Genomic DNA, 13,505 nt, shown 5'->3' on the forward strand with positions numbered 1-13,505 from the left:
AGAGTTTGTGTCCACAAGAAATGGTTCTGGGAGTTCTTAGACCTGTAATTTTCCCAGGTGCATACACTGGTAGGGCAAAGGCAGTCTAAGATGCTATCTTCCACCTTACTTTTTCACTTCAGAGACATCTTCACACCTGTCTAATACATCTCATCTTACAACATTATACAAATATAAAAATCAGTGTATGACCCAAACCCCTATGCAACAATCTGAAACCAAATATTAAAAATGTAAAATAAATCCTAGATAGCTTGTAATGGCTCGAATACCTTGAATGTTGGGAGAAGGGTCTATATCAAAAAAGGAGGTTTGGAATCTTGTAATTTTTCAAACTCGTATTCCAAACACAAACATAGCTTCTTGTTTTTTCCAGGCTTTTAAACAGGGTGCAGTTTGATTTGGGTCTGAATTTTGCACTTTGAGTCTGTTTCTTACCTCTATTTTTTCCTTTCTGCTAGATCTTAAAAAATGCTTCTGATCAGTTACCCCAAAATATATATATTGAAGACTGCATCCCAAGAGGTTGAAAGGTGAAGATTTGTTAGTTCATGTTCACTGACAACAGCACATGCCAAACACTCTGATGGACAGTACATCATGGGCTTTCTGTCCATATACACTGAAATATATGCTACGCTATATTTAAGGGTCCAGAAAAATAATAAAACCAATCTCTTTGTATTTTTATGAACTAGTTCATTATATTTTACATATAAAATACTACAATACAGTCCCATACTACCCTAGGAGCCATGGGTTCTATCAGTGAAAACTAGGAATTAGCTCCAGTAATTTTCCAACATTTTTTTCTCTCTTTTTTCTCTCTCTGTTGTTATGAATATATCAATAATTTAAATGCATTGCATGTTGAATCTCTTGTAGTTGACTGTTGAATCTAAATGTTCTGCCCTCAGCATATTGTTAAAGTTTTGTTTTTTTTTAAATTTAACCACTGTGGACATTTCAGTATGCTTCTGTGGAAAACTGAAGATTTTTGCACAGTGAATACATTTGTTTTTTCAAGCAAACGTAATCCTTAAGAGTGACCTAACTTTCTGGTTTACATTATAGTCTTAAAATGTTTCTTAAAATTCATATTTTATTCATTAGACTAAAATGAAAAAAAAAACTTTCCAAAAATTGTTTAAAGCTAGGCACTTACATATTTTAAAACATCATATGATTTGCCAGCTAAACTATGACTCTGTTTAAAACAGAAAGCAATCAAGGGTGTACAACAGCTAGATTGTGCAAATGCAAAGTTGCTGGGAACATTTCCAGTTATAAATCAAATCCAAAACAAGGGGAATTTTGAAGAGGAAAGGAAAGAATGTATGGGTCAAAGTAGAAAAAAGTCCTAGTCATGAGAAAATATTTTCAAGCTAAACTGAAACAGTTTTCATACTCAAATGATAATGAGGGCAAAGCCAGAAAGAATAAAATATGCTTAAATCAAGAGTATTTATCCTATTTTTTCAGTGTTTAGCAGTGAGATAAATATTGATGTTAATGTGGTATGGGTTCAAGGAGAGGGAATGAGTAGGGGTGTAAAAATGCTTGAAGTAAGGCTTTCCTCATTAACATTAAATTATTGATAAATCTCAACCACAGCACAAATGCTGCAGTAGAGTGTAAGAGAAAAGCATAATAGATGAACAGAAAGAAAAGCATACTTGTTAAATCATTTTAATTAATGTTGATTTCTCCTTCAATGAGAGGTGAGAGATCAGTAGGATAAAACGCTGTTTCTGATAACAAGATGAATTATTCTGACGTTGGCCTGGATTATCATACTCAGGGAGCATTAAGAAAATAGTGGTTTTCAGAAACTATAAACACATTCTTCTCTCTTCTTGTTTATTGGCTTTTCATTCTTCTTACACACTGTGTATGCACTCCTGATTACTATCACACCACCTTTTGACATCATTAACCATGATAACTGGAGACTGGCACACTCTGGAACTAACACAGTCCTTCTGGCAAAAGCTGTTAGAGCAAGATGACTGGAAGCTTAGTTTCCAAAGCTGAGTCACTTCCCCAGCACATACAGCATTCCAGATGCTGTGCTTGAAAAAAAATCTAATTTTGTACCTATGGGCCAGCAGCAGGCTGATCCATTTAAGCATCCTTGAGTCTGTACAGCTATTCATTTTACTGTGACATGCAAGCACATGCCCATATCCAATAGCTCTGTGGGACTCCAAGAATGTTCCTTTGGCGTACAGCGTGTGAACAAAAAGATGTAAGACAATAGCACCTTTGCATATTTTTTTTTATTCTTAGAAAGTACTGGGGTTTTCTTATCCCTTGCATATGGGAATAGTGCAAATGTTGTATTGTTAAAATCTAGATGTTGAAAGTCTGACACATTTTAAGATTAAGATGAATAGCTTGAAGTGCCATTTAAATAAAATGGATATGAGACAAAAGAGCTAAACCATAAATCTGTAATTTAGCTGGATCAGGTCAGATTTGAGACCAAGGCAGTTATTTGTATGAAACAGCCAAGTGAACATGTTTTCAGAGTACAACCCAAAGATCCTAAAATAGGAAGAATAATGTTTTTCAGATACTTTTCTCAGCCACAATATAAAGGAGATACATAAACCAAGTACATAAACCAAGTGAAAAAATAAATATGGGAAAACGTCACAGAACTTTTAAGTTAGAACCAAAACTGTCCTTACCTTAAAATTGTGTGCTTTTTCATAGTTGAAATGGTTGTCATTTTGAGTTAAGGCTGCTCTTCTTACCAAAGAGGTGATCTGTGAATAGGCAAAGAGTTTCAGAGGTTGCCATAAGAGTGCCCCCTTTACTCCCATCTTAACCCCCAGTGCCACTGCCAGGAGCTCTTGGCGTTTTCTTCCTCGCTTAGTCTTGTGAACGACAGCACAGTTTTTCTCATTTTCGAGCCACAGATCCTCAGAGAACATAGTACTTGGATCCCAGATCTTTTCCCTGTCTTCCTCCGAGCCTGGGAGGCTTACTGTAGTCAGGTTTGTCCAACTGCTTCTAATGTTAGACAGCAGATTTGAAGCAGCTGCAGCCCATTCTGCCGAGACCTCTGGCATGTGACTTGAATGGGCTGTCTTGTGTGATGGAAGGAGCTTCTGCATCTGAATAAGTAACGGCCTGTTTTGCACTATTTCTTAAGGCAGACGTGTGCCTGAAACAATAGCCTGAATTCATGTACTGAGAAATGTCCCCCCTCAGCAAAAGAATCCAGCTAGACACTAAAGAAATACAGACCGGGGGCCAGCTTTATAGCCTCATGCCACAACAAATTTCAAAGGAAAGATCACTTCTACTTGGTAACATGTTTTTCTTTTTTTTCTTTTCTTTTTTTTTTTTAAAAGGCTGACTGATGCTCTGATGTTGCATCCAATTACATTCAGACTGGAGACTTATGAGAGATTCCGGTCAGAAACGCCAACAGATTAAACCCTTTAAACCCTGATGATTGTTTAATCTTGCAGGGCTAAAATCTCTTCTTTTTCATATCCCAAGTGAAAAATCTAATAGCACTCTAAGGATTAAGAGTGCTTCTTTGACATGCATTAAATCAGGGCGCTCTGTTGGGGTTCCCTTGGCAGTGAGCAGTCAGATCACTGCAAGAAAAAGTTGCAAACAGCAGCCCCCATCATACAGTCTGGGGAAATCCCATGCCCTGTGCAGAGTCCCACTGAAGATAATGGGGCTCTGAAACATGCACATTTGGGGCCTAATCAGCAAAAGCACTCACTATTCCCATTTCAGTTTTTATAATATGTATGGTAGGAAACTCAGATAAGAGAGTGGGGTTTTATTCTTATCTTTTCTGAAGTGTTCTGTAGGACATTGGGGATGACACTTAACCTTTTTTTTCTTCTCTTTCTCAAGCCATTGAATATGTTACTTACCTTAAAGGTGTGTTTGTGAAGTTCCTGAATATTTGTACAGTGCATGAGATACTCAAAGAAAAGGTGCTAGAGGGTTATACAATATTAGCAACAGAGTTGTCTATAAACACTTAAATAGTAATGCCAACACGACGACCATGGCAATGACTTCTCTTTTTATACCCTCTTTTTCTCACTCATCTTACTCAGACGTTAAATCCCTTGAACTGACTTATTTTTGTTAATTTGTAAATTCATCTCTTCCTTTGAGCCTCCACTCCCACTTAAATCTCTTCAAATCCTTAGAGGTTCATCTAATTCACTTACTAAAACAACAGCAACAACACAGCTCACGTGCTTTCAGTAAAAAATGATGATTTGAAAGCCTGTAGGAACAGATGGCCAACCATCAGTACACTCAGGCTGTGCAATTTCATCTAGTGCCCTACTTACAGCTTTTAACAAGTTTGGTAACTTGCAAAATCAGCTTTTCTAATGTGACACAGTGTACTTACTTTTATTCTGAATTTATTTATTCCATTTTTTTACATGCAATTCACAGCACCTCTCTCTCCATGCTAACAAATTTAGAAGCTTCTCATAACAAGGGTGGCTATTGTTTCTTTACCGCTTATATCCTCTTTTGCAACTGAAACAACTATTAACTGATCAGCAAGGAGTAGTAAACATGCTGCACTGATGTTGCTCTCGCTTAAGGTGCTGTTTGGTGCTATTTCGTATGTCACCTTATTAATATGTCCTGTTTATTGTCAACTCAAAACACGGAACTTTGAACCCTCAATTTTCTCTCGTTGGATCAACAGATCAGCGCTCAACTCAGTTATTCAGAATTTTAGGAGCGGGCATACAATCCAGTGATTATTGAACGTAACCTCAGAAGATATGTGGGATTCTATGATAAGGCCTTCCTCAATTATTTCAACATGTGCTTAAGTGAATTGCTTTTATTCTAACAGGGACTTCTTCAGAGGAGCTGACTTCAGTGGGAGATGGAGCTAGCCATCTGGAAAGATGCTGTAGAATTTTAGCACATCAGTTTAGTGGTAATGTTCTAAACATTCACCTTTCTGATAACCAATGTAACTGAACCAAAGTTAGAGAGGCTAGTTTCCTAATAATGATTTAGCATTCATATGCAAGTATACTGTTAAAACTATATTTATGGATGTGAAACTCAAGCTAAATGATAGTGAAAATACAGCTTATAACAGGGGTTGGCAAGGTTTTTGGCTGGAGTGCCAATCCGGACTCACATCTCAACTTGGCATGCCTGGGGCAGACCGCAGGGCAGCCATGGGGGACCCAATCCTTGTTGTTGGAGGTGGCTGCATGCATGCCTCCAGGTGGATAGCAGAGGGAGGGCCTGGGATTGCACTGCCCCAGCCCTTCCCTTCCCTGCACCCTGAGCCATGCATGTAGTTGCCACTGGTACAGAGCCAGTGATGAGGCTCCAGAGCCTCATGAAGCTGTTTGCACTCTGCCCACTGCCTGCTGCAGCTACCCAGAGACTGGGCTGGCTGTGACAGGCAGCCAGGAAGCTGCAAGCAGTTGTACTGGGCTCCAGAGCCCAAACTTGGCTCTGTGGTGGCAAAGGGTGCATGCGTATCTCTGGGCAGCTGGCAGGGGAGAGGTGCAGGGCAGCACCCCAGAACCTGGCCAAGGGCTCTGGAGCTTGGTGCAGCTGTTTGCAGCCTCCTGGCTGCAGCTGGCCTGGGCTTTGGGCAGCTGCAGCAGGCAGCAGGAGGCTCCAAACAGCTGCATCAGGCTCTGGAGCACCGGCATTGGTTTTGTGGAAGCAGCTGCACATGCTCCTCTGGGTGGACAGTGGGGGAGGGACCAGAGTTGTGTTACCCTAGGCCACTCCCCACTGTCCACCTGGAGGCATGTGTGCAGCTGCTGCCACCACAGAGCCTGTTGCAGCTGTTTGCAGGCTCTCGGCTACAGCTGGCCTGAGCTTTGGGCAGCTGAACCCAGCCACGGGGCCCAGGCTGCTTGCAGCATGGCTTGCAGCCTCCTGGCCTCCAGCTGTGAGCAGCCCAGGCTCTGTGGCCAGTGGGAGCTGCCCAGAGCCCAGGCTGGCTATGGTGTGCTGAGCAAAATGGCCTTGTACGCCATGCTCTGGCATGTGTGCCAGGGGTTGTTGACCTCTGTCTTGGACCATTTATTAAATTGCTTTAAAAATATTATAGTGTCTTAAGGAGAGACATAGATTATTTAAGAAAACACTGGGCTCGTAGGATATTTACAATAAATGACCTGAAGGCGGAAAACTCAGCTAACCCACTCCATCTGGCATGTTGGTATTTGTTCTTATCATACATAAAATTCAAGTGTTATATCTATAATGTTTATGCCTTTGTTAGATACTTGTTTAATAGGAATAATAGTGACCACGAGATATGTATAAGCCAGTGGTTCTCAATCTTTTTAGACACAAAGTCTAAAACTCAAAGCACCCTTCAGAAAATGCCAGCTGTAATGTATGACTATGGAAAAGTAATACAGCAATTTTCTGTTGCAAATAATTTAAATCAGAACAGGTTAATTTTTTTAACACTATGGATTCTTATTTGAAATCATTGGGTTTATCTTGTGAATCATGTTTGTATACCTAACAGTGCTAACACTGCATGGCATCCTGCAGCAGCCCTGAAAAGATCTCAAGGCACCCTATTTGAGAATCACTGGCATGGGCATATGAAGCCACACTAGACTGAGTATCTAACAATGAATGCTGTAAACCAAATATGAATTGGGGTACAATACTGTAGGCCCCCTACTCAGTTTAAGGACAAATAGAAGCAAAATCAAATAGGCTGAACTTGTTCATAAGCAGGATTGATATTCTGTCTCTTCTTCATGCTGAAGTCCAGCCTAAGATTTTAAAAAATGTTTAATTGTATTTGCTTTTTCTTTGCTGTCCATCTTTTTCTGTTTAAAAAAAATCTATTATATGGGATGTTGTATCAACTAGCTTCTTGTCTCTTGTTAAAGATGATGCACCTCTGGCTAAAACAGACAATGCCAGTAGTGTCAAACTTGATTACCACCACAGGCCGGGCCAGACCCAGTGACAAAAGTAGGGTAAGTGGTAGCATGGGAGTTAACACAACTGTTGCTTGCTCCCCCACTGACATGGGTGCCCACTGGGGCTCTGTCTCTGGGAATTCAGTGGCAGACCTTGCTTCCAAGTTCCTAGCCTCTCCATCATGTCCTCAGATTGGGTAAAGTGGGTCCAAGGGCCAGATGAAGCCTGCAGGCCATATCTTTGACACCCCTACCTTATACCAATCATTAGCAGCGAGTAGCTACATGTGAGCTCAAACCTCAGACGCTTGCTATATCTCCTTCTCAGCTCAATTCCTATGTGTATGGGTATGATGGTAATACTTGGTACGGTCCCTCCCTAGCCTGTTGAGAGGCATATATTCCTTGAGGCATTAGACTGACACAGGCTATTGACCTCTTGGAGGAAGATAGGAACTTCTCCTTGGAGACAACAGCCTGCTTTTTGGTCCGTTCCTAGAGAAGCAGAACAATGCACTGCTTCATGCACAGACCTAGTGGAAAACACAATCAAAGCACTACCGAAACATGAACCTAAAATTGTTTGTAGATTAGTGCAGCACCTATTGCCCAGCTGGTATGAGATATACTTCACAATCTGAGAGAAAAATTACATATTTCTCAACCGAAATCATAATACAGGGATGAACCCAGCATAAGAATCCTGCAAACTGTGTTGATTTCTTTCTGATCTTCTCCCTAAGATGTCTGCCTGTGATGCACTGAACAGTCAACTCCAAAGAAGCATGGATGTCCCTGCATTCCAAATGCACTGATAATTAGCCCAGATGGAAATGGTCATGAGGGCTATTTCACGAAAGGCCTTAGCTAACCAATATCTCCTTATGTATATTTAACTGAGAAACAGATTAGGAAACAGTAGCTGAGAGATTTCTGTGCTGTTACAACACAAGAAAGCAAACTCCAAAATCCAAACATGAGAAATAATGCTGCACTTTGAGCAGTACATGTGATATGTGTAATAGAAGCTAACTGCCTAATCTTGCAAAACCTACTTGTGAATCATTTTTACTCTTATGAGTAGTCTCAGTGAAGTCAATAGGATTATCTGTCTGAATACAGACTACAGAGGTGAATGAAATAATCAAACAGGATACAGCTCCTGATTAGGAAAGTATAGAAGACAGAACTTTGCTTGCTGTTGCTCTTTTTGTTTAAAGTACTGTAAAGCAGAACATACCTTCTTGGAAACCTTGTGGTAGAAGTTTCCATCTGAAAGGGAATATTTCTGTATTGTGAAGGGGAGAGAGACATAGGCATTTATAATGTGGGTTGTAATCTAGTGTTCTTGCAGCAGCTGTTTGACCTTTCTATGGTCCTCTCCAGTATTGCCTTCTAGTCCTCTTTAGAGTCCTGGTTTTCCACACCCACTATGATCACTCCACAAATTTATCTTCATATTTATTTAGATTGACCAGTTCTGTGAATGGAACATAAAACTAAGTAGGGAGAATAACTACACTAAAATAGCGCCAGTGGTGATGTGTAGGGAGTGCACGTGCACCCCTGAGAGTGCTGGTGCACCCCTTCACAGCCAGCATCTCCTGCTTAGGCAGCGGCAGGGGGGGGCAGGTGGGAACACTGGTGCCCCCCCTGAGAGCGCCAGCTGGGGAATGGGGGCACCAGGAGAAGTACCGCTGGCACATCCCTGGCCCTTCTGGGTGCGCTGCTGGCACTTCTGGGCAGCGTTCCCTCTTAAAGCCATCTTAGAGGGAATGCTGCTTCCAGGATGGTGTGACTGGCCGTGGGGGGATACCTCTCGCCGCACCCCGCACTGACTGGCCTGGGGGGGGGGGGGGCAAGTGCCCCCCCTGACTCAGGAGGCATTAGTCGCCCATGGATAGCACAGCACTAACAGCTCTGATTAGATGATTCCCTCACTCTTAAGGAAAGCTTCCACTGAAATCAATTGATATTTTTCCTGAATTGAAGATTCTCTAAGATCCCCCTAGCTCTAGTTTTCCCAAAACTGTAATCACTTTCTACACACTCTCTTTCTTGTCAGGAAGAGTTCAATGAGCTAACCATTTGCAAATTCTGGCTTTCTGAAAGCACCTTAGTTTCTGCAGTGTCTGAAAATAAAATCAGTTCAGTCTTTGACCTGTGCTCCTTGGAGTTAGAATTTTTCTAAAAAGAGACTTCCTCAGATCATGAATTAGAGCAGTGGTACTCAACCTCCTGCCTGTGGGCCAGATCCAGCCTGTGGAGCGGTGTCATCTGGGCCATGTGTCTCCCAACTTTGACGTCAGGGGAATGGTGGCAGTGTTACTCTCCTGCTGCCAAATTTCAGGACCTGTGGGAAGACCTGCAAGCAGTGGCCTAGATAATGTGGCCCTGTGTGCTAAACTGCATCAGTCAGGCTAGTGTACCAGGTTGCTCAACAGCCCAACTTGGGTTTGTGGGGTCAGGCCAGCTTGCTGGGTAATTCCGGAGCTGGATCGTACCCACAGACTAATCCTGCACACCAACCTCATGTGCAGGATCCAGCCTGTGGACTGGCCCCATGCCACTCATCCAGCCAGCAGGCTTGGATAGGTTGAGTACTGTTGAATTAGAGGAACTGCTCACATTGTTTGCAATCCAAGCCACACACTACAGACATGGCTCTACTTTGAAAGTGCAAAGGGAAAGAAGTCTGGATGGAACCCTCCAACCTGGTGATTCTTGTGGCCTAGTGTCACTCAGCAACTAACAGGGAAGGCTTATCATGCCACACTTCACATAAAGAGCATACTAGGGGCATGTTGGTGCCTTCTGGTTTGATGGCAGGTTTTTAAGGGGTCTTTTGGGGAATTGCCAACCAGTGCAAGTTAGAACAGCCCCTCGACTGCTCTAACATACTTCAGGGTCAAGAAAAGATTGAGGTAGCTATAATCAATTCCCTGATCCTGCCCTCTGCTTCAGTGAGTATAATCTTGGTGTACTGAAAGGTCTGTCCTTAATCTCTGCCTCTCTTCCTACTCCTTTTTTGAGTAAGTCCTTTTGAAAAACCAACAAAGACTCTAATGCAACAGAAATTCTCCTGTCCCAGATTCAGTCAATACACCTCAGGACTTTCATTTAAAACTTCTACATATCTCTAAAAGGCATGCATTTATGTTGCCATAGCAATGATCAGTTTGCCTTTATGTATACTTTCTACTGATAGTATTTGAACCCATCCCCTATATATAAATATATACCAGTACAATTATATATATATATATATATATATATATATATATATATATATATATATATATATAATGTGATCTACTGCAGAGGTTCCCAACCACTGGGCTGCGAAAGACTGGCTGTTGGGTCATGGCATGAGCCCCCTGCTCAGACCCCTCGGGCAAGTGGCTTCCGGGGCATGTGGAGCTAAAGCTGGGGGGGGCAGGGCAGCCCCGGGAGGGAGGCAGCCAGCTCTGTGTGGCCTGTCCCACTCCCATGCCAGTCTGCAGGAAAAAAAAGGTTGGGAACCACTGATCTACTGCACCTCCCAAATGAAAATATAATCTTAGAAAATTAGAAACCTTAAATTAGTTGTCTCAATCAGATTTCTATGACCATCTTTTTCAAAAGAGTATAGTGAACAAAACAGCACAATAGTGAAAGCAGAATGCCAGGATTCAGGAGAGGACCAGTGGGACTAGTGATACAAATAAAGATTGCATAAGCCTCTTTTCGATTACCAATCTAATAGACCTTTGTTACTTAGGAAACGACCACCAGTGGTTGCATCCTTAAGTGGTGTCTCCAAATAAAATCAATGGGAAGGTTGAACCCTTTACACTGGTATGTAAACATACTGCTCACTGTCTTCACTATTGCTATGTTTTAATAGAATAATAGTAAATTGGAGACTAATAGTATTTGCATTTCTAATTTTGTAATATTTTGTGGGTATCATGTGAGAAATGGGCTGCGAGGAAGAATCTGAAGGATGAGATTATACGAAGTATTACCACGCTTCCCCTGAGTAACCCTGAGGAGATTAAGATGGGAACAGCAGGCTCAACCTATTTATTCCTGTTGTCCCAAGTTCCTTTCCTCCCACTCTCTCTTTTATCCTCTCCAATCCAGCTCCAACCTTGCCAAGGTGACTAATGACCTTTTTCATGGCTGATACGATGGTCCTATCCTTTGAGCTTAATGTGCATCATCTGCTACCTTTAACGGTGTAAGTCATGCCTCTTTGTTTCTAGGCTTCTAGCAGTCTCTATTTTAACTCTTCTTCACTGGCTGCTCTTTCACGTCTCCTTTGGTGATTCCTGATCCCTCTGGTTCTGTCCTCAGTCCCTTTCTCTTCCACTTCAATACGGTTCCCTTGGCAACCCAACGGCTTCCATGCTTTCATCTACCACTGACACTGACAGCTTCCAAACCTGTCCTTTTAGGCTTAACTGAGCCTCTTCACATCACAGACATATTGCTCTGACATGTCCAGTTCAATGTGTATTAAAAAAAATGTTCCACATTTCTTCCCAAACCCCAGATTGGGATTTAGCAGAAAGCTTAATAGAAACCTCTGTTTTGGGACCTGGTTACTTTGCCTGTTAGACTCTGCCCCCTGAATCTGAGCTGAATTCATCTCTGTATTACCTTTTTCTCTCTATATAGACCCACCACATATTCTTACGGTTGAAACACTGTAATTATGCAAACACGCACAAGAGAGGCTAAAGTATTTTAGCCCCATCAGGGTATCCATCGGAAGTTACATAAATACCTGATAAGACAGAGATGCAGATAAGCTGTTCTATTCTTTTCAGATACGTTTCCTCTGTAAGGCTTTTGTTCTGAATAAATAGTACCAGCACATTATGAAAGCTGGCTTGTTGGTGATTAACCCTGTCACTGTCTCTAGGAGCAGAGGACTGCAGGCACTCAGCTAAATCCAGACCTACAGGGATACTGCAGGAATCTGCAGCACTCTGTGAGGTTAGTCCCTGGTCTGGTGAGAGAACATGGATTTCCAACCTGAGAAAAGTAATAGCTACAGGACTCTGATCTAAGTTGGTGCTCCTGAGGAGGACATGAAGAGATTGGAGTTCAATTAACTCAGAAACTTGACACTAGTATCCTTTAAGTTACTTCCAAATGTGTTTGATTTAAACAAGGGAACAGAAGATCTGATCCTGTCAGGTGCTGGTAGTCCTCTATTGCCACTGAGCTAATCAAAAGATTAGCCTTAAATCTAGGTGATCATGAGATTATATTTCAATAGGGCAGACCTCAGTCAACCAGAATATTAAACAACTGACTTTAATGATAAACACTGAGTATATAGCTACTGTGTATTCTCAAAGGAAATGAGGACTGGATGTTTGACCTTATGCCTCACAGCGCACCCAAGGGTATATACGACAAAAGAAATGTATTACTACTTAGGGGTAATTCTCATCTCTCTGTCTCAAGAGGGCTGGACTCGATGATCTTCCGAGGTCCCTTCCAGCCCTAATGTCTATGAAATCTATGAAAGTGTCATAATACCCCAGAGGTAGGTGTTATCTGACAGTAACACATGCCTTATTATCATCTCTTGGCTGCTACTCAATGAAATTTTAAATGTAAATTTCTATAGCTGAAGAAAACCGTTGTTTATTGTACTTTCTTGCCCTTTCAAGTCTGATGCTATATAATTGTGGGGGTAATCTCTCTTCAGGATGAGGCCAAATCAACACTAGTCTAATACTAAAGTTCATTTTCAACATTATGTGCCAAAGTCAATGCTCCTGTTCATGATGAGAAGCAAAAATCCAGTCCCCGTGGGATTATGACAAAATGAAGAGAAGGATGGATTTCAGAGACATTTCCCAGAAATCACATAGCCAGACAAAAATAGCAGTTAAGTTCTGAACCACTAACCACTCATCAGAGTCTGCTGACCTCTGAAAGTACTGTAAAAACAACTTTGGCAGAACTGCCAGAACAGAGAAAGCCTGTTGTGGCATTCTCTGGAAATAATAGCAATTCTTGCCACAAGTTTTCCTTATAGAACAAGCTAGCTTTAAACAAGTTAATTTAAAGGTTATAAGCTAAAGGAAAAAATTATAAAGTAAAAGAACATGAATAATTTATTGAATCTGAATGATCACGCTGTGAAATGAATTAGCAAATTTTACAGCAGAACTGCTTCCAGAAAATAATATATTTAAGGGTCTGATCCTGAGTGGTACCAAACCCTTTCATCAGTGGGGGTGCTCAGTGGGAGCTGGAGATGACTCCCACATTGAAGGTGTTCAGCATTTTGTAGCATCAAGCACTAAGTGATTTTTTTTCCAGCTTTGATAGCTTTCACACTGGGTGGTAGACATCTAAAACATCAGCCTTATGCCTGTAAATGCTATGTGAATACTAGTCTATGAGATGGCACAAATTACAGCATCACCATACAGAACTCGAGAGAGTGAATTAGAAATGTATTCACAGTTTCTATCCTTTATTAATATTTTAATCTCTTTTATTGCCCACAGATTTCCCCCAAAGTCTACTGACTTTTTCCTTTAATAAAATAGCAAATTACGTAGC

General features: G+C 41.5%; 1 protein-coding gene across 2 annotated transcripts in view; it reads right to left on the reverse strand.

Moving 5' to 3' along the window:
• The window catches only part of CHN2 (chimerin 2), a 237,945-nt gene that overhangs the window by 33,095 nt on the left and 191,345 nt on the right, over positions 1-13,505 (reverse strand). The window contains exon 7 of one of the 2 annotated variants that reach the window (XM_006265246.4): positions 2,694-2,771. The exons of the other annotated variant lie outside the window; for it this stretch is intronic. Within the exon in view, the coding sequence (XP_006265308.1) occupies positions 2,694-2,771 (78 nt within the window). The remainder of the gene's footprint in view (positions 1-2,693; positions 2,772-13,505) is intronic. 2 annotated transcript variants of the gene reach the window in all.

Source organism: Alligator mississippiensis, chromosome 5, assembly GCF_030867095.1.
Source record: "Alligator mississippiensis isolate rAllMis1 chromosome 5, rAllMis1, whole genome shotgun sequence".
Classification (NCBI taxonomy): Eukaryota; Metazoa; Chordata; order Crocodylia; family Alligatoridae; genus Alligator; species Alligator mississippiensis.